The following is a 26,358-nucleotide window of genomic DNA, read 5'->3' as shown; positions in this document are numbered from 1 at the left end:
TATCAAGATTCCATCAACCCAAAATCCCGTCTCTCAATCTATTTGGTAAAAGTGCCGCGACGAAATCCTTCTCGAATTTTATTTCAATATACATACCCCTTTTCAACCGAAGAAATCGAGATTTGCTAAATCAAATTTGGAATTTCAATGACATATACCTCTATTATGTTAAAATTGACAATTATATGTATGTTAACAATCCGCTAACAACCTCACGATTGTATCAGCTCGGGTGTAAAGGGTTATGAGTTTATATATAAATAACGTTGATTCATATCGATATCTTTGATGTTAAAAACAAAAAAGCACCCATTGTTATATTTCTTATATTAGTAGCTCCAAATTACAGAGAACAAGCGTCGCAAAATCACCTCACACGATTGTTTAACGAACCGTGCTTGATGATGATGGCAGTCGCATGCTACAGACATTTGTTACTAAATATAACTCTCCTTGGTCTGCTAATGTATGGTAGGTATAAAATTATATTTGCACGACGAACGTTTCAAATGTAACAAGGCTAATAAAAATTGTATTATGGCACAAAAATATTAAAAATTCATAGCCTTAAGTACAAGTTAAGACACTAGGTCTATTAACACATAATGTATTTTCGTATTATTGTTTGTATGACTGTTTGTTGCCTAAATAAATAAATAAATAAACTGTAGTGTCATCCCTTTGAAACCAACATGTGTGAGAAAACGGGACGACACTATCACGATGTTGCCACTTTTTAATTTCTATTATTCTTTTTGGTCAGACTGTAACAAACTGTTGCACTAACTATGGAACAAATTAAGTTATAATGAGTGACAATATAAATGTTTCATTAGTAGTAAATCCATATTTATTTGAGCAGAAACGAAATTAGTACAATGCAGCATTAAGAATTGCTTCGTCCCATAGCTTAGTTTGAGGCTTTTAATAAAATACTGTTTTCTAGTGTGATGTCGAAGCGAACCCCAGGCTCCCATGAGCCGTGGCAAATGCCGGGATAACGCCAGGAGGATAATGACTGTTTTTAGTGTAAAGCCCGTTTCCAAAGCAGACTATCCGAGGCAAAGACGTGGCCTACGATAGAGCTAGCTCGCCCCGAAGGGGTCTGTTCACCCTTGTTATGGAGCCGATGGGAAATATAGACGCCGGCACGGAATCCACTCCGCCACTAGGCGCATGACAAAATAAGCATAGTACGGATTGCGTATACTTTAATATACTTAATAACAATTTCTATAATGTCTCGTCCATTTAATACTGCCAATAAACTGTTAAGTAGTTTGGCGGTATTTTGTAACTTTAATACCAGTGTTACTACAGTGTCTGAAGAAACAAATTTAAATAAAAACTCAATACATAAAGGGAAACTGTACCTATTTATACAGAAGTTATCTGATGTCCTTTAAAACTTAGGAAAATATATTTTCTTTGAAGTCAAGTTAAAAGTTAGTTCAGTGCTTATTAATTTGCTGTTTGAATTTGATCAAAAAGAACTAAATTATTTCAGAGAAGAAACACAAATAAATTAACGAGTAAAGTAAATAAGCTACTTCATCATAATTATTAATAAGTAACGGTAACTCAAATACTAAACACCAACCATAATCAGTGTTTTTTTTTTTATGAGGAACAGGTAAACTATTTGACCACAATCTCATCTGATGGTAAGTGCCGATGCAGTCTAGGATGACGCATGTTTACCCGAAAAATGTCTATTCACTCTTGATTTAAAAAGATCCAAATTATAGTGGGTTGGAAATAGACATGCAGGAAGTGAGTTCCACTCCTTAGCCGTTCGCATGATAAAGCTAGATGCAAATCGTTTAGTGCGAATGAGTGGTAAAGAAACGACGTAAGGGTGAAAAGCAAGTCCGCGCCTAGTCCCGCGTTGACAGAAAGGAGACGGGGGGATTAGATTATGTAAGTCCATCGCACACTCCCCGAAATGTATCCTGTTTAAAACCGATAAGCACGCCACCTTCCTACGATGTTCAAGGCTCTGCAGTCTATAATCAGTTAGTCTCGTATCACCAGTAAGCTTCCTAGCGCGTTTGTCAATAGAATCTAAAGCGGCTAGCTGATGGCGGATCCATCCCAAAGGTGACTGCAGTACTCCATACAAAAACAGGAATCAAAATCACAGGAATCACAGGAATCTTTGAATAATAAAAAATGAAGTAGTTATGTAAGTGAATCATGTGTGCGATTTGTCGCACAAAACATTTTCAAACGTTAATAAATATGTGTACGTACAATAACGTATTCCAAATGAATTTATATCTCAGACACAAAATAAATAATCCTGATTTAAATCCTTAAACCTACGAGATAGCTGCAAACACTGAGGGTACGTAGCCAAATGTACAAACTCTCACGATAATATCTCCACAGTAGATAGCTATCTCTATCGCTCTTCCGTTTTGACGCGACAGAATCAGACTGCGATTCGATCGGCGTTTGGCGTTAAGACGCTGACAACACCCAATGACCTTGACGCTAGCGTACACTGTCTATTCCCATGGGAGTAAGTGAGAGCGCGATGTCACTAAAACAGGGCGGCTAGGTACGAAAAGTACTGAAAAATGTTAAAATAAAATAGATAGACGCATTATTTGTGCAATATGTTTCGTTAGTGTTTTAGATATGTATGTTTTTGTTATTGTAATTTGAATTAAAGACAACTAAGTGAATAATTGAACGACATAGAACCGTTTAATGACGAACTCGAGACCAATCTTTGCAATTTTTTTCTATCGAGCCGATTTCGTTATATCGTGTATCGAGTACGGCTATGTTCGTTGAAATATAATGAATAATAACATATAATTTATACACCGGTCAAATCTTACATGAAAATCGGCTAAAAAAACAAAGTGTGATGTAAAGCTGGATTTTTGGTATGTTATTTGGAGTCCTCGGGGGAATGTAAGACTATATTTTGCAAGCAAAAAAAAAGTGTGCTAACTTCGTAATTTAAAAAAAAAAGTAAAAAAATCGGACTTTTTTTGGTTTTTCTTTTTTTATTAAAAAACTATGCGTTTTTGGTCAAAAGTTGCTTTGTAATGTTGAAAGCGCATTAAATTTCAAACAGTTTGACATCTTCTTTATCAATGTCCGTCAAATAGTTTTCGAGATATGAAACGTCAAAAAAGGTTAATTTTTGACGCATTTATAAAATGTAGCGTTTTGCCAATATTTTTAGACAAATATCTGCAAAATACTTCATGATATGATATATATTGCAATATAACATTGTATAAAATTTATTTTGCTTTAGTTTTAGTACAAATAAAGGTCAGTAAGACGAATAGTTACTTGGTAAACAAAAAAATCTATAAATAGAGAAGCCAAGAGTCTGGTAGATTGGTTAAGGTAAAATAGTTTACGCTAAAAGTTTTAGGTTGAAAGTGCTATCTATTCGATCTCACTTTCTTTGATATCAATATTTCTTTGGTATCGTATATACGTTTATCTGAAAAAATTGTCTAAGCTAACTTTGCATCGATTTGACTATTACTAATGAAGAAATAAAATACAGTAAAATTTTGAAGTTTAGTAAATTAGAAAAATAAAACAGAATTAGTTACATTTTATTTTTTCCTTTTTGAGGGTCCTGCATGGTTCTGCATCTTGATGGCACAACACCTGTAGTGATAGAAAGTCCACTTGAGTTGTATTTGACCACCAATTGCTGTGGAATAAACTACGGGAACGGAAAGCGCCCACGCCAATTATTAAGATACTGGAGAAGTGGTATTCCCAGCAGAAGAACGTAGTAAGATGGAAGTCAACTCTGTCCACAGCCAGCGGGCTAAACTGTGGCGTGAGACAATGAGACAAGGAGGCAGTATGTCTCCGGCTTTCTTCAGCGTGTACATGGATGGGCTGTCGCAGGCTTTGACCAGTACCGAGGTTGGCTGCTCCATCAATGGGCAAATGATAAATCACATCGCATATGCAGACGATATGGTCCTACTAGCACCATCTGTGGGAGCTATGCGTAAGTTACTTGCAGAATGCGAGAGATACGCCAGCCAGCATAACATGAGATACAATCCGGAGAAGTCTGAATTTGTACTCATGGAGGCAGCACATATGCCCACACATGTACCACCTCTTTTGCTTGATGGAGTTCAATTGCGGAGAGTACACGAAGTCAAATATCTTGGCCACATCTTGTTGTCCAGTTTAAAAGACCAGGAGGACATAGAAAGGCAGAGGCGAGCCACCGCAGTAAGGGCAAACATGTTGGCTAGAAGATTCGCCAAATGTAGTGACAGCGTAAAAAGACAGCTGTTCCTCAGTTTTTGTACAAGCGTGTATACTGCCGAGTTATGGTCCGACTACACCTGCGCGGCGGTGAGAGACCTGCGCGTGCAATACAACACATACTATGTACTGATATTTCGTTAAACGGAGAATACTATGATTCAGGCACGTCCACGACAACGCTCGTGAGATTGCATCGATGTTATTGACCCTCAGTGGTATGCTTTAAAAACCAGTCCGTACAAGAACAATTTCGGAACAATCTGATTCCTCAATCTGAAAACCCTCAGTTGAATCTCACTCATTGTGAGATTCAACTGAGGGTTTTCTACTCGTAATATATTTTTTTCCGCCAAGCGGCGATCCTGAGGTCTTTCTGACCGTAAACTTAACTTACTAAATAAATGTTGATTTGATATACGCAAATATGTGTCTGAGTAATACTTGAACAGCCCCCAAATAATAATAATTCGTTCTCCGCTACGCCTCCTGTAAATATATGTAAACTATCCCATTTGGCCATTACCATCCACCGATTATTTCTGATCCAGTTATACTAGACTTATGATATAATCCTATTTTTTTAAATAACTCGCACTCTTTTGGTCTTAAATGAAAGCTAGTGAAATTTTCTACATTTTTATTTTACAATTCATGTAATAGCCTGAGTTGTTTTGCTGATATCTGTCTCAAAATATTAGCAAAACGAATATTTTCATAGAAAGGGGAAAAATGCTCTTTTTTGACGCTTCATATCTCAAAAAATATTTGACGGACATTGATAAAAAAGATGTCAAACTGTTTGTAATTTAATGCGCTTTTAACATTACAAAGCAACTTTTGACCAAAAATGCATAGTTTTTTAATAAAACGGCAAAAACCAAAAAAGGGCTGATTTTTTTACTTTTTTTTTTAAATTACGAAGTTAGCACACCATTTTTTTGCTTGCAAAATATAGTCCTACATTCCCCCAAGGACCCCAAATAACATACCAAAAATGCAGCTTTACATCACACTTTGTTTTTTTATTTCTCTTTTTGACCAGTGTATTACTTGTCTTACTAAAACTAATAGTTTGTCTTAAAAAACTGCGCAAGTAACATCAATTTTGCGCAGTTGGGTGTTGTCAGCCCCTTAACGATTGCCATTCGGCTAAGCCGCTGGACAGAAACTCAGAATGCCCGCACAAATACTTTTTAATATGCGCTAGTGGTAAGAAATCCAAAGATTGCAATCCGGTCCGTCTCAGCGGCTTTGAATATGGACTTTTCTTAGAAATTTTATCATATTTAAAAACTTTTTCTCAAACATGGTATGAAATATTGATGTTATGTGCCTTATAATTAGCAGCGAAGTATGACGTTGCAGGTGCGGCTAGGACGATTGATAGATAATGGAATTTCATACAAACCTTGCAGGCCAAGGCCGGCAAAGTCTTCTTTTTTAATTTTCAAACACAGTGACATAACATCCAGGTCCAACAACAATTGTGACATAACATCCAGGTATTTAGCCAATTAAAAAAAAAACTATAAGAGGCTTTATAGACGTGCCGACTGCAACTGGTACGGGCCCTAGACAATTTTGATTTTGGGTGCGTTTTCATACAAAAAAAATTTTTTTCGTTTTTTTTTGAATTTTTTTTTAACTTTTTGTTTTTTTATAAGCGTATACGGGTATAAAGAGGAACGAAAATTCGATTATTTTTGCGCTACGACGCACCGTTTAGGAGATACAGTCATCCAAAGTTACCATTTTCAGTAGACTTTATTTATTTCATACCATGTCTATATGTCTTCGGCCGGCAACCCCCTTTGTCCCGGCCTCTGTAGTAATGTACTATAAATGTCATTGCCTTTCTTTTTTACACAGACTCAAGGGAAATATTTTAATCAGGCTGCCAGACAGCTGGCTTTTCGATTTAACACTAAAGTTTTCGCTTTGATTAATATCTGGCTCAAAGCAATAATTTGTAAAACAATTATCGGAAGTAGATACACAATAATGTTTCAATCCAAATGAAATTGACGGTGAAATTAAGGACTTTTGTTTTGATATGAAGTTTAAAATTGAATGATAAATTCAAATAGATTGAAATGTTATTGTGTACCTACGTTAAATTATAAATTTAATACACATTATCAAGTTAACGTAGGGCTATTGGCTAATTTATCATAAATGAGGTTAAAAAGTTTTAATCCTGTGTGCAGAGATGGCAGTCTATGCACTGTGATTACACGTTTTACTTAGACCAAAGACATATTATGTAACTACGTATAGACAGATAAATTCTAAGAAAAAAACGTACCTCAAATCAAAACCATAAAGAAAAACCGGCCAAGAGCGTGTCGGGCCACGCTCAGTGTAGGGTTCCGTAGTTTTCAGTATTTTTCTCAAAAACTACTGAACCTATCAAGTTCAAAACAATTTTCCTAGAAAGTTTTCATAAAGATCTACTATTGTGATTTTTTTCATATTTTTTGAACATAGGGTTCAAAAGTTAGAGGGGGGGGACGCACTTTTTTTTCCTTTAGAAGCGATTATTTCCGAAAATATTGATATTATCAAAAAACGATCTTAGTAAACCCTTCTTCATTTTTAAATACCTATCCAATAATTTATCACACGTTGGGGTTGGAATGAAAAAAAATATCCGCCCCCACTTTACATGTAGGGGGGGTACCCTAATAAAACATTTTTTTTCATTTTTTATTTTTGCACTTTGTTGGCGTGATTGATATACATATTGGTACCAAATTTCAGCTTTCTAGTGCTTACAGTTACTGAGATTATCCGCGGACGGACGGACGGACGGACGGACGGACGGACGGACGGACGGACAGACAGACATGGCGAAACTATAAGGGTTCCTAGTTGACTACGGAACCCTAAAAAGGTACGGTGACCAAGATGGCGATACATCTTTGGGGAACGCTCGGCTAGATGGAGCTAATAAAAATATTTGACATTTTAACACAATATAATATCAAGCTCAGAATATGGGCTAAATTGTCAAAACTGAGTTTTAAAAGTTTTATGCCAGTGTCGAGATGGCAGTCTGCACTGTGATTACACATTTTACTTTGACAGTAACTCTCTACACCGTGTTTTTTTTTGTTTTCCGTTAAATTCGGCACGTCCTTAGGTTTGTTATCAGGAATCATCCTGTATATCACTTTTAGTTAAATTCGCCAAAAAAATTTTTTCTTCGTTTTCATACAGAATAAATGAATTAATTAGTGTGAGAGACCCTTAAGAATAACATTCAAGTTAGTGTCAAGTGATTGACGGCATATGTCAAAACAAATAACATTAGGAAGTGGTAAAGGCTGTCAGACACGTGTCCAGTAATTATTTTTATTTTTTTAATAACGCAATAACCGTAAGAGTTAAGACGCTAATTTCTTAGAGAAATTAATCGTATTTGATCTAAAGAACCTTCCCTTAAAGTTAACGGAATTCAATAAAAACAGGGTGTATAATACTCGATCCTCTTTGACTTAGACACTACTTTTCTATACATTCAGTGAAAGTAATTTAAACTCTCCACGCGTCTTATTTTTGTCTTAATTTCGAGTCGTTTGTACGGAAGTTAGTAGGTTTGTTAGGTACAGCTAAATCCGGTCTATTTATACTTGCATCGAAATAAATCAATATCAATTGTAGGTGAAATAAATAACATAAATTTTCGTTATATTCTGAATTACTTATATAAATTAAGGCCTAGTTACCCTTCGGGTTGGAAGGTCAGATGGCAGTCGTTCCGTAAAAAAAAAAACGTTATCAAGATCAAATTTAATCTTGAGATTAGTGCCCAGGCTCCCATGAGCCGTGGCGAATGCAGGGATAACGCAATGAGGATGATGAAGTTGTTAATTATATTCTGGTAGCAAAATACACACAAGTAAGAGAAGTTCATCCTTCAGTTTCTATACATATATTGATTTTCAGGGTACACTACTGCCAAGTTCCTAACTGGAGTTCGAAGCTCACATCCCAACTGGGACAGATCGATGTCGAAATAAACTTCTAGAAAATTTCCGACAGCAGCTAGATTTTAAATTCACTAGTTCTAAATAATTAAACAATGTCATGTTTTAAAACCGAATAACGTCGAATTTTTTGTATAAAATGAAAAAAAAAAACTAAGGTGTTAGAGTTTAATTTGGAGTTGAATTGTATATCATACTTAATAATTATACTCGTATTATTCGTATCAAAACTTTAATGTAAGACATACTTACAAATATAGTATTTTATGCAACAGGCGTTTAAAGGAGGTCAAAAAAGACGAGTGGCGTGGGTAATAATTTGAGGCGAAGCCGAAAATTGTTATTAAGATGCCACGAGTATTTATTGACTCAGTTAAACACTGTTGCATACAATACTTTTTCTACGACCATGCACTTAGTTTTTAATAGTTTTCTTGAATAACTTTCGTGAAATTCACACTTTTCCTGTATTTTGACGCTAAGGTTTGCACTGTCAGCTCAGCTGCCCAAAGCCTTCCCGCGCATGCGCGCAGTATCGTTATAACAATGTCAATAACGTTGCCATGGTTACAGAGCCAAACAATGCGTTTTCAGTTTTTTCGATACTGCGCGCATGCGCGGAAAGCCGGCGGACGCTTGTTTTGGGGAGTAGACTTTTATATAGGGTTTTAAAGATCTATGCACGACCCTGTAAATGAATAATAACAGTTCGGGAGTAGAAAAAATAACTTTATGATATCGAAGCAATAATGTTTCATTTTCGGCAACATTTTGCAAATTCCTAAACACGGTGTCTTAAATAGCTTCTCAATATTCATTAGAAGCTTTATTAATGTATAAAATCTTGAATAGATTAATTAATTAGGTATTAATAATTTCCGTGTCTGGTAATAAATCATCTTTTTAATAAGTATACACAATTTATATTTTATAAAATCTTCCTGGTTCAGTTATTTTTATATATAATATCTTAAAAGCGGTAGCTTATTAAATATTGTTTTTGATGTATCAATTTTTTTATAAATGAGAAGGCATTCAAACTTAATTGATATGGTTTCTAGGAAATAATAAAGTAAACAAATGATTTAAAAACCAGAAATAGAAGGTTTATAACATAGGTACCTGCACTTTTCCATATCGCTTCAATCACTGGTGACCCCTATTATAGGGAAGCGGGGGTTAGAAAGAGACAGAAAGTAGCCTATGTCACTCTCCATCCCTTCAACTATCTCCGCTTAAAAAAGAGTCGTTTCGTATTCGAAACGTTGTTGTATTCAACAGATTTTTTTAAAAAACACGGCGAATATTACTTCTAAAGGAAATGTTATACGAGCATACGAATGGTGCCGATTTAATGACATCGTTTGATTAATTCATGATTAATGATTAAATCATGAAATCATATCATGGGCATCTAAATCCCTGTGATTGACGCCAAGCGCGCGTAGTTGTGTCGCGACGTACACAATAGGAAGCGTTCGACCGGCATCGTATGAGATATCAATTATTATAGGGTGACATAGGAGACGAGATTATATCAGTGAAATTACTATTCTAGTCCTGTAATTGACATCTAGTTGCGTGTCATATAAAGATCATTAGAATCACCTATAACAATCCAGATGACGATAGCGTTCCCGCCAATAGCGACAGCGAGCATGGCGGCGAACACGGAGACCCACGAGTGGTGCGCCCACGCGGGCATGCCGGGCGCCGGCGCGGGCGCCGCCGTCGCGCGCGGCACCAGCAGCGTCGACGCGCTGAGCACGCTCCGGTTGAAGTCCATCTCCCATGTGTACACCACCTGGGGACAAGAGACATTTGAACTACGGGATTTATCTTATGAGATACTCGTAGTTAGGCAAGCAGACATGTCGCCTCGTGCAAAGCAATCACCGCCATATACAGTCATCATCATCCTCCTTGCGTTATCCCGGCATTTGCCACGGCTCATGGGAGCCTAGGGTCCGCTTCGACAACTATTACAAAGATTTGGCGTAGGAACTAGTTTTTACGAAAGCGACTACCATCTGACTTTCCAACCCTAAGGGTAAACTAGACCTTACTGGAATTAGTCCGGTTTCCTCAAGATGTTTTTCCTTCACCGAAAAGAGACTGGCAAATATCAAATGACGTTTCGCACATAAATTCCGATAAACTCATTGGTGCGAGCCGGGGTTCGAACCCGTGGCCTCCGGAACGAAAGTCGCACGTACTTACCGCTAGGCTACCAGCGCGCTTCACAATTATATACAGTGTGACCATTATATAAAGACAAGCCATACTTTGATTAGTAACTTCTGAGGTCATAATGAACAACTTTTTATGGGACCAATGCTGAACTCGCGAAAAAAAATATTGGTTGTTCCATACATTCCAATTCTGACTGACGTGACGTTTACGCAAATTCAGTAATAGTCCTGTAATAAAAGTTATTCATCATGACCTCAGAAACCAAACCTTTTTATTTCACCCTGTATAATAAACAAGAGTCGGAATGCTTGAACTAGCGTATTTCCCTTACAATTAGATAGATAGATAGGTATCTTTATTTCTTGAAGAAAAGGACACAGTATATCACACAATTATAAAACAAAGGCTTACACTAAAAGATCGTCAATTCCAAATTTTACAATATTCCACGTCGGTGGCAAACAGGTATACGGTCCGCCTGATGGAAAGCGGTCAGCGTTGCCGACCCATTAGAAACTTGTACACTCCTTTTTTGAAGAACCCCACTACTGTAGTTCATCGGGAATACCTCGGCAGGGAGCTCATTCCACAGCCGGAGCATCCGCGGGAGGAAATTCCTCTGAAACCGCACGGTACGCGACCATTTAGGTTGCAAGGTGTGTGGATGAGCGCCCTGTCGATGGCGAGCGGTGCGATGATGAAAACTGGACGTTGGCATCATGTCAAACAGTTCCTCAGAACACAACCCATTGTACAGGCGATAGAATACATATAAGGGGGCGAAGTTTCTCCTTAGACTTAAGGGCTCAATACCACCTCTAAGTTTGGAATCGTCGACAATTCCCACAGCGCGTCTCTGGACCGAGTCAAAGGGTGCAAGCTGGTATCCAGGTGCTCCTGCCCAAAGGTGACAGCAAATAGTCCATGTGGGGTCTGACTTGCGCCTTGTACAAGAGCAGTCTTTGCCTCGAAGTAAAGTATCCCCTCGCTCTATTGAGCACACCGAGCTTTTTGGATGCCAACCAAAATGATAACAAAGAATACAAGTAAGATCAATCAACTTAAAATTACACAAAAATTAACCAAAAAAATACAAATCAAATCAATAAATAAAACAATGTCATAGATACATATAATAAAAACAAATAATTAGGACTAACCTAGGTCAAAATGTCAGTATTAATAAAAATGATTATTGAAAAAAAATACTAAGTTAAGAATTAACTTCATCGAATAATTCACGATCTTATTAGCTAAAAATATACATCAATGTCAATTTAATTATATAAAATAAAACTAAAAGTCACCATGAAAAACTTTATAAAATTTTAAACATTATACAAATATAGTGACATTTCTACCAAGTATATTTGAAATATCTAGCGTCAAATGTGAGGCAAACAGCTTCCGAGCTATAATAATAAATATGTGTATACGCAAGTTAATACGTCATTATTTTATTTAACGTAATATTATTTTAATGTATCTATTTAAATAATATATCTAGAAAAATATAGGGACGTATTTTAAGTGAGTAGGTATACGAGTACAATGGTTTTGTATCTACTTGTAATGGATTCTTACCAATAAATAATAATATGATTATTTTGGCGAAAACAATCGTGGCTTAAGTAAATGAATGTGGCAAATGATAAGTCAAAATTAAATTATCTAGCCGACTACACACACATGGTTATTACTGTGTAATGTAGTTTCAAATTGGTACAACTTATCATCTGTGTAATTCATATCAGTGTTTAAGAAATTGACAATATAAAAATCAAATTGCTTGGAGACTGATAAATGATGGTTATTAAATTACACCAATGTATCAAAGTTCTGCTGTAACGTTTCTAAAAAATACATCGTATATTACAAAACAGGTCGATAAATTACTGAAATGAGGCTACCAAGACTGTTATTCGATAGCGTAAAAGTCACGATTTTTTTTTTGTAATATCGAAAAAGTGAACAGCGACTTTAGACAGTCACTCTCAAGAACCATAAACTACATATATATTCCACTATCGACTAATTTATTCTAAAAGCGCTTTCTGAGCGAGCGAGCTCTATCGCAGGCCACGTTTTTGCCTGTGCTAGTCTATGGCCATGAGTATGTTCATTCATAATAATAAATAAAAAAACGTATAACATATTGTAAAATACCTAGCCTAAGAATGAAAATAAACACAGAGAATAAAAAAACGTATAAAACTCATGGTACCTAGATGTAAAAAGGCCACGTACCTACATCCTATAATTATGATGATTTGAACCGAAACGAAACCTATTATCACAATATTTGTTGCTTAAATATTACTCGTCCGAAATTGCTGTCATGTACAAAATAAACGCTGCAAAATATGGCTTGTAATTTATGAAATATTACCGTTGCGGCTTGCGGCAGGGAAATTCTTATCTTTGGCACGTACTTACTAAACTTTCTGGTCTGCTGAGATATTGTTTATTACTGCCATAAACAAGGCTTTGAAAAGCAACAGAACTGCGTATGTCAGTCTTGTAACTCTTGTAATCTATCGGGCCGCCGATGATGACTACGACGTGTACAAATAATATATATTATATGGATGTACAGTACAGTAAACTATACGGCGTATAGGTAAGCCATACGAGCGGTTAATTAAATCAGACAAAGATTTCATTAGTCTTATAATTAATTAAGAGGTGTTCTTAATTTTCACCTTTAATAGGCTAAATGACCCTTTTTTAAATTCTCTCATATTATTTATTATTGTTCAATTAACAAAAAAATATTACTATATTTTATGACTTGAAAACCACAAATAATATTTTTTAAGTATACTTTTACGTAATCAGGCAAAACAACATCAGCCATTGTACTCGTAAATCTATAGATTAAGTATCCTGTGAATGACGTCAGGCTGCTGGAAAACAACATTTTCTGACATTTACGTACCTACACTTTAAGTATGAGGCATAAAGGTCATTATGTCAGTGATTGATTCTATATGAAGTTGGTTCGTTTACTGTAATGTCACTACACGGCCGACAGCGTTTACGGTGGCCAAAATTTAAAAAAAAAACTACTCACATTTTTAACTAAAAATACGTTGCCATCTTACACTTTTAATATCCGAAATCAAGGATTATTTATATAGGATTTACATACTTCACACTAAGAATCAGTTCCTTAATGAATACTTTTATTACGCGGGCGAAGCCGCGGGTAAAAGCTAGTTATTCCATAAAAATCATCTTCCATACTAGCTCGCGTGCATTAGTTTACTCAATTTGCCGATAGATGTCGCTGTACGTTGAACGCTCATTTCCTACATCGCGTTTTTCCTGATATAATGAGGTCGGTTCAGGAGCGTCCTTGCGACATGTCGTAAGTCGTAAACTATTGAAGTCGAATAGTCTTGATTTTATTTGTACGTTGTCTAACAATAAAATTTTATATTAAAATATTACTTGTTATGTGGGAAATTGAGTCTTGAGGGATTTAGCAAATCTGTAGAGTTCTATGAATAACATTTTGATGATTTAACTATTGAAAGTTTGTACGGAACCCTCGGTGAGCGAGTCCGACTCGCACTTGACCGGTTTTTATTTCTTTATGGTTCTGAGGTTCGCTTTTTTCTTAGACTTAATCTGTCTATACGAAGTAAGTAAAACTCTGGTAAAACGTTCAAATTCATTTTGACAGTTTTTAAAAAGAAGCTAATTTGACTAGAAGGAAAGTATAAGGTTACTTTTCTTTTACTCGGATGATTCGAAATCAGCCCCAAACGATTATCGTAAGTAGGCGTATAAAGTTTTTCTTTGATCCAATTTGGGACATTCTATTTTCAGCTACGTAAGCATTTCAATTTGAACAGATTTTCTCTGTCTCTGTCTGAGCTTACCTGGGTGGCTAGCCGAATGGCACAATCGCTCACGAAACGCTCACGAAACGAAGCGCTAGTAGATATCTATCTCTATCGCGCTTGCGTATTGGCGCGACAGAGCCAGCGGCGTATCGCTTTCGTTTGGCGTCGGAGAAATGCCATTCGGCTACGGGGCCTGGCATTATATCGATGTACTAGCGACCCGCCCCGGCTTCGCACGGGTACTATACATACCCGTAAACCTTCCTCTACAATCACTCTATCTATTAAAAAAACCGCATCAAAATCCGTTGCGTAGTTTTAAAGATTTAAGCATACATAGGGACATGGGGACAGAGAAAGCGACTTTGTTTTATACTATGTAGTGATGATGAAATGAAGCATAGACATTATAGGCAATATGTGGGTTTGTGGCTAGAAAAACAAACATTTAATAAGTTTGAAACTAGATGCTTATAACTAAACTGTTTTTATTGTTTATTCTTTAGTATTATAAGTTTATTTTATTTATTATAAGAGTAGTTATTTAGTTATAATTTAGTTTTATTTATGTAACATTTTAAGTGTTTTTATTATGTTTTAATGGTTAATATAAACATTATTTCAAAACAAAAAAAAGTACTATGCTTATTGTAGGGTGACCATGAACTTGAAAATCAAAAATAAAAATCAAAATCAAAATAATTTATTCAGCATTAGGCCACAGGGGCACTTTTACACGTCACATGTACATATTTAGAAAATATTTAAAATTAAATTGAAATTACAATTGATACTATTTCTAAGTTCTAACTAAAGTTAACTCTATACAATTAATTAGAGATGTAGAAGGTCTCTAAATGTCGAATTACAACTAAGAACTACTGTACACTAAATATAAAAAGTACACATACAAAAAAAAGTCTAAAATTACATTATAGGTGCAAATGACCCTAAATGTCACAACTAAAGATAAAATGTATATATACTTAATCTAATTCTCCTTAGAAAAAAAAAACTGTATATTTCGACCAGTAAAAACTAAACTAACATCATTATCATCCTCTTTGCGTTATCCCGGCATTTGCCACGGCTCATGGGAGCCTCGGGTCCGCTTTGACAACTAATCCCAAGATATGGCGTAGGCACTAGTTTTACGAAAGCGACTGCCATATGTCCTTCCAACCCGAAGGGTAACTAGGCCTCATTGGAATTAGTCCGGTTTCCTCCCGATGTTTTCCTTCACCGAAAAGCGACTGGCAAATATCAAATGACATTTCGCACATATGTTCCGAAAAACTCATTGTACGAGCCGGGGTTCGAACCCGCGACCTCCGGATCGAAAGTCGCACGCTCTTACCACTATGCTTAAAAGAAAACTAATATTAAAAAATTAAAAAATAAACTAACATTAATCTCAAAATAAGTACAGTATACAAAACAGTTTAAACAGTTACTTAGGTATAACTTACTGATTGCACAGGCTTAATACTTTTCATTAGGGTAGATCGCGATACCATAGGGGCCATCCTTCCTGTTATGGAGGATTGTAGGCTGACTCAGGTGGTGACCGGGCACGGGTGCTTTGGACACTACCTGCACCGGATAGGGAGAGAGCCGAGCACCCAGTACCTGGACTGTGACGTGGAGGACGATACGGCCCAGCACACCCTTGAGGAGTGTAATCGCTGGGCCGTGGAAAGGGCTGCCCTGGTTGCAGGCACAGGATTGGTGGAACTCTCACTGCACAGCGTCATAGCGGCGATGCTGAGCAGCGAGAGAAGATGGGATGCGGTGGCCTCCTTCTGTGAAGACGTCATGTCACAGAAGGAGGCGGCGGAGAGAAAGCGCGAAGCTGCGCCTGACGCGCTACCTCTCCGACGAAGACGGCAGGGTCGAAGGCGACGAGCGTTCTTGCGCCACGACCCTTAGTGGGGCCAGCTGGTACGGGACCCGCATTGCACCGACCCCACTAACCCTGTCGAAGGAGGGATCAAGCGTTTCTGATCCCTTCCTCCCTTGTGCGGATGGCCTGAAATAATTCGGGGCTGCCGGAGGGCGCCATGGTGGACAGACCCGATGATCCCATGACGCTCTCGTGAACGGCACAGAGGGCGAAACGCCGGAGTGGGGTTTAGTGGGTAAACCTCTTTCCCTCCCTCTCGATAAGAGAGGGGGCCGAAAGAGGGAGTCCCACACACCCCCCCATCAAGGCCTTCCCGCGGCTGGGGGGACGGTGTGTAACACATTCCCCACTCCGACAAAAAAAAAAGGGTAGATCGCGATTTATAAAAAAAAGAATCGGTCCATCTCACTGTTTTGTTCATTTCTTCTGAATTACCCAGTATATTGAAACAGCTAAAAGATTGGTGCATCAATATCAATAAAAAGCTTGCTTGCTATCAGACAATTCATTTCATTTTTAATTTAACTCAATATCCGCCTCAACGCCGATATTGGTTTTTTCAACTTTTTCATTCCATTTCTTTGTTTCTAATGATCTTCAAGTTTATTTCCGATTAATATCCGCTTGGTGAAACTTTCAATATTTGCTATTGAGCTGCAATTATTCTGTGAGTCAAAAAGTTATTTGCTCCGCTTAATTCAGCTGAAATTTTATTTTGATTTTAATTTCGAATTGCAATGGAATTCATTAATTAACGGTACATCAGTGTCATCGGTATACAGTAACCTCTTCAAGCATAAACCTTTGAACCACTCTGATTAAAATGTACAAGGAAAGTTTGATCCCCAGGGACGGTTGTTAGATTTAATCCCGGATATACTCACACTTTAACACGGTAAATATTATCTTACTTCGACCCTGAATTCAAGATTATGTATTAGCGTCTGTTAATCAATTATTATTATTTGTTAATGCACAGGCAGCTTGTAGCTGATATGTGCATATCAATGACTTGCACTCGTCTTTTTTCCAGTTAAGAAATATTTATCGAGTCTGTTTTTAAAAGTTTTCTGTGGGTGCAATACGAGAGGAAAATATTATTAGGTACTTTTAATTTTAACTAAACTATGTATGAAACGAACGTGAATTTATGTATATACTTAGTTTACAAGTTTTACAACAATAAATACTTACACATGTATAAGTTTGGTAACAAAAGTATCCACGTGGAAACATTTACTCTCACATATTACATTAAATTTCGACATTCCCTGAAATCAAAGAGAATCGAGTATTAGAGAGAGTTACTGTCAAATTAAAATAATTATGTAATCACAGTGCATAGAATGCCATCTCTCGACACAAACTTAAAACTTTTAAACCTCACTTTTAAACATTTGGCCCATATTCTTAGCTTGATATGTGTTAAATGTCAAATATTAATATTAGCGCCATCTAGCCGGGCGTCCCCCAAAGGTGTAACGCCATCTAGGCCACCGTGCCTTCTTCTTTATGGTTCAGAGGTAAGTTTTTTTCTTAGACTGTACACTGAGAGAAATTTGCATTGTGAATTTAACAAGTTCGACTTGTTGCGGTTTATCCGTTTGAATCAGCCAAACGTATGTTTAAAACAATATGTGTCAGGTTGTTTTTATAAAATCGACTTGTTGATTCAAATATATTGCCGATTCAAATGACAAGTAGCTTGTTGTTTGAACCAAAGAGCACGTAGGCGCTATTTTAACCAAAAAACTTGTTGAACGAACATGAAAACTGGTTGTATTTTCTCTCAGTGTAGCTGTCTATACGGAGCTACATATTATGTCTTTGGTTTAACTAAACTATGTACAGTCACGTCCGGCATAAAGAAGTGATGATTTTTGTACCTTGTCGCTTTTAATCGTTTGACAATTTCGTATGATATTTCAAACAAGACGTTAATATGACAAGGTACAGAAATCATCACATATTTATGCCGGTGACTGTATGAAACGAACGTGAATTTACTTATGTAGTTAACAAGTTTTACAACAATAAATAAATACTTACACATGGATAAGTTTGGTAACAATAGTATCCACGTGGAAGCATTTACTCTCACATAACATTTCGACATTCCCTGAAATGGTTTCTCATTCCGACAATGAGCTGTTCAATATATCAAGGTACTCCAGGATTATCTAAGTACATTACTCCCTAAAATCTGGCTTTGTGGAAACCGAATCACGTTTCAATGGAACCAGATCACTTACATAAGATATGGGTCACATATGAATATTCTTTCATAGTTTGACTAGTTTACAGATAAGGATAAAAGTTACTATGTACAAATAATTTGTCTTAGTTTTTCTTTTTTTATTAAATAAACTTTATTACTAGGTACTACACATTTACTGCTAGCAACATATATGCATATAGAAATCCTAAAAAATGCACCCCAGGCTGGATAGATTAACATACATACATACATACATACAATCACGCCTGTTTCCCAGAGGGGTAGGCAGAGATCACGGATTTCCATTTACTACAATCCTGACAAATCACTTTCGCTTCACGCACTTTCATAACGTTTCTCATACACGCTCGTCGGTTTCGAGTACTTCTGACCTGGCCTTTTTGCAATATTTCCCCGATTTGAACAAGAAAAGTTCGCCTAGGTCTTCCACTTCCAACTGACCCTTCCACTCTTTGGATATATTAAGACATACGATAAGCTCAATATTGATTGTGTTACGGATACTCAGATAACTATTATATAGGTGTACACATAATTAAAAATAAAAACAGAAAACATAAATATTACTTAGGAACAGGATATCAATGGTCCTGACAACAATAAAGGTCCATATTTCGATTGTATATTATTATTTTTTATTTAAGGACTATCAACATCTATTACATAAAAAATAAGCGTTCAAAATATAAAAACAAAAAGCCAATTACAGGAACTTACTATAGTTCGTAGTAGTCTAAAATTTCTTATCTAAGTTTCCTAATTATTAATATTGTATTCTATACTGTTTTTGGCAAATAAAACGATTCTTATTCTTATTCTTATTCTAATGCAGAGTCTACAATAACTAGAAGATAGTCTACAAGATTAATGCCTCAAAATCATCTAAATTACGTGCCAGTTTTACTAAAGAAGCGAGAACAGTCCCTCAAGATTTCCCGAAACAATTTAGTTTTGACGAATAATCTTGAGATCATTGTGAAAAGAGGGTTTGAAAATTATTATTAAGTATGTTATTATTTCTAAAATTACTAACTATTGCCTGCCTTCTGTCTGCGTGTAATTAGTACAGCGTTTTGCTTCACTAATTGAACATCGTGTAAGAGTAATTATTTATTAATGCCTTATATTTTGATTTATCTTACTGTTATTTATGATGAAAGTATTAATGAATATCAATTGACTCATACTAGTCACTGGTTCCCGCCATCTTGGATTGTTATAAAAATGGCGGAAAGCAGTGACAGTGGCCAGTTCGAGTACAGACGAGTTGTAGTGAAAAAGTCTTGAATTATTTATTGTAAATTGGTTGTTAATATGTTTGTTATAAACGAATAAAGTAAAAGTGATGGTACAAGTAATAGTTTTCATCATCAACCTGGTAATATCCCCAATAATCGAAACAACAGGTGCTACCTCAATTGTCTCAATTACTTAGAATAGCATATAGTGTACTGTCCTGTGTCTTGGAAGCATTTGTTTTGTTTTTGAATTTGAAATCTTAAAAATTTGGAATATATACAAAAATTACAACGAGGACTGAGGAGGATAGTAATCAACTAATCAGTAATCAGTAATCATTTATTGCTATCATAGGTACATAAGTTGGTACATTTCAGTATAGCACAGCTATGAACCCTGTAAGGGCACTGCAAATATAGTAGTAGTAGTAGTAGTAGTAGTAGTAGTAACTCTTTATTGTACAAAAACACATTAAAAATAACATACATCGAGATGCGAAGTACAAAGGCGAACTTATAATATAATTCTTAATAACTAAAATTCTTAATAAGTAAGTAAGTAAATATTCTTTATTGCACCATTTTACATGTTATATGTATACAGAATGTTTAGTGAGAGTATAACTAGGTAACAACAGGTGGTCGTATCGCTAAAAAGCGATCTCTTCCAGACAACCTTAGGGTAGCTGGAAAAACGGAACAGAAACAAAAGTTAACAGGCAGTGCAAGAACAAAAAATATAGAGAAAACCAACACAAACACACATACATAATAGATACCGAATACATAAATAAATATACCTTACATACACATAATACATACAAACATACATACATAAATACAATAAATAAAAATGGCAACTTAAGATAGAGATAGATAGTATAATTTAAGCTGATTTTTGAAAATTGGAAGAGATTTTGCTAGTCTTAATTCTACCTACATGTTTGCTTATTGCTATTAGATCATTTTAATGTTGAAATATATTTTAATTTTCAAAAAATTCCTTCATGTTATAGTAACTATTCTCTATTAAGTATTTCCTAAGCTTCTTGTTGAATTAACTGTCAATTTTTCCTTCTTTAATGCTTATTGGTAGGCATTTAAGCGCAAATTGAGAAACCTTTTGTTAGATAACCCCCTGTACTCTGTAAATGAGTACATGGATTTGAATTTTTAATGACGATTTGAATGATGAATGATGATATTACGATACCTATATTTCTCTGTTATCATAGACTAAACTAAATAAAGGAAGACATGTAACTCAGTACATCGCTACACGGCCTACTTAACGCGAGTTATCGTCGCTGGTACCTCTTAGTTTTCGAGTTATTTACAGATGGCGCTATTTTCAATGTTTAAAAGTGCCGTCTAGTGAGATAATAATTAATTACATTGCCGAGTAACCATATCTGAATATGATTCAATATTTTGAGCCGGGCGGCTCCTTGTTTTTTGGCTTAGGGGTTAGTGTATTTGACTTGCACGTCTATGATCCCGAGTTCGAGACCCAGGTCCGGATTTTTTTAATATGTTTGAAAAACAGTTATATTGTTGTTTTTTACTTTTTTTATATATAATTGAATATTAGAAAAATAAGTCTGATTTGAAGTTGAATCATAGAAAAGTAAGTATTGTTCGCGCCTACTTGTTGTCTGTTTATAAAAACCATAGGTATAGGTCCTATACCTACTCGACTCTCTAATCACTTGCCGCCGAAGTCAAGAGGACGGAATAAAATAATAGGTCATATGAATTATTTAAATCATGAGTTGTATAGTAGGAACATTAAATTGTAGGTATGTAACCTCAACAAATGTACTAGTAAACCCTCAGTACCAAAAAGTACGGAAGAACCGGGATTTACCGGTTCTTTCCCAGTACCGGAAATCTCAGTCACGGTTCTGGGACTGGTACCGGTTCTGCATTCCCTAGTAGTGAGGTGTTTTATGAAAATGAAAAAAATTCTACCTTTTTATTGTATCGTCCAATTTTGACAAAACGTATCTCAAATGAAAGGTATTGCTTTATGTAATTGAAAAAAAAATTGAAAAAAAAAAATAAAAAAAAAATAAAAAAGTAAATTTACGTCTCGCACTGAATAACTTCAAAAAATGACAGACAAAATGTACCTACAATGTCGATATATGAGTTTTTTTATATCAAAGACAGATAAATTCATAGTTGAAAACTAAAGACCGCATCGAAATCGGATTAGCATTTTTTAAGATACAAGTTGCCAAAGTTGGGAAAATTTGCTTTATATGGCCACTTTGAAATTCCTTTGCCAGAAAGTCAGAAATAATATATTTTTCCCCTCACTAGCTCGGAAACACGTGTTTTGTCCTTTAATACCAGCGGGTAAAAACGCATTTTATCCACTAGTGGGTAAAGTAATTTGACCTTGAATAAAGTCAAATTAACTGCTTTAAAATTGATAAAAGCAGGTGAATCTAGTAATAAAGATGATTTACCACCTGTGGAACCACTGAAAGCAGTGATAACCGCATTTTTTGCGTTGTAGTTTCCTCGCTACAGTGAGGGGAAAAGTTTTGTGTTACACTCGGGTGCAAATGTATTTTACTTCTCGTGTGTTAAAAAACTCGCAAGTTCAGGATTCTATTCTCGAACCACTCGCTTCGCTCGTGGTTCAACTATAGAATCCTTTCACTTGCTCGTTTTTCAATTCCACACTCGGCGTTAAAATACAACTTTGCCCCCTTGTATAACAAATAACTATTTCTTACACAGAAAAGTACATAGTGACAGTACAACTCAAAATAAAATAAAAAATTCCGAGGATATCATAATTTTATCCCTTAGGACGACGAGCGTAGCGAGCGTCCGATTTTGACAAAACATATTTCAATTGAACGGTATTGCTTTATGTAACTTAAAAAAAAATATTGAAAAAAATTGGAAAAAATGTAAGATTAAAAAAAAACTTAAATTTTCGTATCACAAAAAACGGTAGACACGATGTATAATATCGATATATGTTTTTTTTTAATTAAAGAAAAATAGATTCATGATTAGAATCAGCACTAAAAATCGAATCGAAATCGGATCAGTAGTTTTTAAGATACGAGTTGTCAAAGTTGGCTTAGTTTGTTTATATGGTCGCTTATAAATTCCTTAGCTAGAAAGTCAGAAACATTATATTTTTCTTACAGTTATAAGTATGCATTTGTAATAGACATCATACACACATATACAGTTACATAAAACAATACCTTTCAATTGAAATATGTTTTGTCAAAATCGGACGACGTAACAAAAAAATAAGATTTTTTTTATTTATTGCGATGTTTTTAGTAACTAAGATAGTAACAAAAAGTTAAAATTTACTTGAAATCAACAATAACATTATAAGTTATAAAAAAAAATACATTGTATAGATCTATTTTATTCACCACCTTCTTCTACACTTTCAAACATTTCTATATTTTCAGTGTCATCAGTGCTTACGTTTTCTATTATTAATAATTCCAAAGCTTTAGAAGAGAGGGTCTTTTTAGTCGCTTTACTTAGCGGTGGCCTCAAAAAAGACAATCTTGGATTAGATGACACCAAAAAATTGTTATTGTTGATTTCAAGTATATTTTAGCTATTTGTTTACTATCAAAAAAACACCGTAATAATTGTTTCTATTTCAATGCAATTTTCTTGTAAAAAATTGTATTTATCCTTAATAAAATGTCATATATATTTTGTTTTTATACTAAATTGTCATGAATACACCGTTTTTTTAATATAAATAAAAAAATAAAGCACTAAAAAAAATGTTGTATTTACTGACTTTTGATTGGACTACAAAAAAAAACGGGCACCTACTCAGATAAGGTTTTTACTATTTTCTACTGTTCTAAAGTAGGACAATGACATTGTAAAGGTTTGAAAGCGGGATCGGTTACGGTTTTCTTACAATAAGATACCTATTTTTCAGTTTCATACAAAAAAAAAACATTTTATTTTTTTCTGCTTAAAATAAGCCTCATTTTGAAAAATTGTATATAACATTTTTTATTTCTCATATCATTTTCAACCGAAGAGCATTTTTTTAAATAGGATTTTTGGAAAAAAATGCGAATGTCCATTTTTAATTCATTTCGATCCACTGTGCGCTCGTCGTCCTAACCTAAGGCATGAAATTATGATATCCTCGGAATTTTTTATTTTATTTTGAGTTGTACTGTCACTATGTACTTTTCGGTGTAAGAAAAATATATTATTTCTGACTTTCTGGCAAAGGAATTTCAAAGTGGCCATATAAAGCAAATTTTCCCAACTTTGGCAACTTGTCTCTTAAAAAACGCTAATCCGATTTCGATGCGGTCTTTAGTTTTCAACTATGAATTTATCTGTCTTTGATATAAAAAAACTCATATATCGACATTGTACATTTTGTCTGTCATTCTTTGAAGTTATTCAGTGCGAGACGTAAATTTACTTTTTTTAAATTTTTTTCTTACTTTTCTTTCAAAATTTTTTTCTTTGTATTTTTTTTTAATTACACAAATTAATACCTTTCATTTGAGATACGTTTTGTCAAAATCGGACTACAAAATAAAAAGATAGAATTTTTTTCATTTTCATAAAACACCTCGCTACGCTCGGTTTCCTAAGGGATGAAATTTCAATATTTTCGGAAAAAATCGTTTACTATGATGTTTACTATCACCATGCAAAGCGGCTTGCTTCCATCCAAAAGTGCAGCTTTTGGCCAGAAATTCTCCATAACAAGTAAGTATGACTATAAAAAAGCTCGTGTTATTATTTTGAAGTTTATTAATAAACGTTACGAAAATATATGTTTAAGTAAATAAATAATTTTATTTTTAGCAAAGTGCCTTTCTTTTTCTGTATACCTCATGTTAATTTAAGCAAAGATTTCTTTATTATAAATATTATAATAAAAAAATTTGTTACTTTTCTTAATTATAAATATTATAATAAAAAAAGTAACAGAGTAAAACAAGAAAAAATACAAAAAGATATGTCATTCTTGGAATTGGAACCGTGGACCTCACGTTTGCGAATCAGACGGAGTAGCCGCTACACTAACTATCCTCTTACCGATGCTGACGAAAAAATGTAACGCTTACACATGTCATTTCCTAGGGGAGGTCCTTTACTCTCACGAAAAATCCCGATTGGTAAAAAAATACTTAATTGTTTTTGTAAATTTCGGTGTTATATAATGATAATGTTGTATGATCAAGTTCCAAATTTTTAAATATTACGACTTGGGTCATTTAAATGAAATTATTTCGTGAATTGAACAATACCATTTGTCGCGAGAGTATAGTAATGCCATCTATTGTTTTACGAGTCAAACATATAAATTGGACTACGGAGTTCCCATTCTTTGTTAGTCTATTTTCTCTGCTGTTATATAATATTTTCTTGCTTCGTGATAATTTCATGATATTGTAACTTAATTTATTAATTTTATTTAGCTTGGCATGTGTATTTTCTTTCTTTGTAAATGACGATCCTTATTGGGAGACACAATTATTTTTATTTGGAATCTATTATGTAATTTTTGACGATCATGATGAGAAGATAAACATAATTTTGACATGTAACAAATTTATAGTGTAATTTTTATCATGAAATAAAGAAATATAATCTAATCTATTGTAGAATTTGATGCACATTATACATGGACTGGAGCTATGGATATTTAAATTAGAAAATGGTACTGCAATTGTATTTCGCGGGCGTAAATTTGTGGTAGGTAAGTAGGTACTCGGGTCTTTTGGTAATGGGAACAGGGTGGCTAGCCGAATGGCTCAATCGCTCACGAAACGCTCACGAAACGAAGCGCTAGTAGATATCTATCTCTATCGCGCTTGCGTATTGGCGCGACAGAGTCAGCGGCGTATCGCTTTTGTTTGGCGTCGGAGAAATGACACAACTTAGCTTGACAATCCAGCGAGGTAGCTTGATAATCCAGGGAGGAAATGCTGCCAGCATCTTCGGTACTATGCCACAGGGGCCGTTTTTAGGGTTCCGTAGTCAACTAGGAACCCTTATAGTTTCGCCATGTCTGTCTGTCCGTCCGTCCGTCCGTCCGTCCGCGGATAATCTCAGTAACTGTTAGCACTAGAAAGCTGAAATTTGGTACCAATATGTATATCAATCACGCCAACAAAGTGCAAGAATGAAAAATGGAAAAAAATGTTTTATTAGGGTACCCCCCCCCTACATGTAAAGTGGGGGCTGATATTTTTTTTCATTCCAACCCCAACGTGTGATATACTGTTGGATAGGTATTCAAAAATGAATAAGGGTTTGCTAAGATCGTTTTTTGATAATATTAATATTTTCGGAAATAATCGCTCCTAAAGGAAAAAAAGTGCGTCCCCCCCCCCCCTCTAACTTTTGAACCATATGTTTTATAAAAAATATGAAAAAAATCACAAAAGTAGAACTTTATAAAGACTTTCTAGGAAAATTGTTTTGAACTTGATAGGTTCAGTAGTTTTTGAGATAAATACGGAAAACTACGGAACCCTACACTGAGCGTGGCCCGACACGCTCTTGGCCGGTTTTTAGATTTATTTTGGTTTAATTTTAGATTTATTTAGTTTCTTTTTATTTTAAGTTTAATTTTAGAATAATTTTAGATTTATTTAGTTTCATTACCTATATTTTAAAGTTTGTTATA

At 35.1% G+C, this 26,358-nt stretch overlaps 1 protein-coding gene across 1 annotated transcript in view; it reads right to left on the bottom strand.

Annotated features, from left to right (window-relative positions):
* The window catches only part of LOC125224795 (tachykinin-like peptides receptor 86C), a 125,014-nt gene that overhangs the window by 77,545 nt on the left and 21,111 nt on the right, over window positions 1-26,358 (bottom strand). Inside the window, exon 2 of the mRNA XM_048128252.1 lies at window positions 9,870-10,065. Coding sequence (XP_047984209.1) covers window positions 9,870-10,065 — 196 coding nt within the window. The remainder of the gene's footprint in view (window positions 1-9,869; window positions 10,066-26,358) is intronic.

Source organism: Leguminivora glycinivorella, chromosome 3, assembly GCF_023078275.1.
Source record: "Leguminivora glycinivorella isolate SPB_JAAS2020 chromosome 3, LegGlyc_1.1, whole genome shotgun sequence".
NCBI lineage: Eukaryota > Metazoa > Arthropoda > Insecta > Lepidoptera > Tortricidae > Leguminivora > Leguminivora glycinivorella.
Note: the sequence above shows the minus strand (reverse complement) of the source record. Positions and strands in the feature narration are given on the sequence as shown.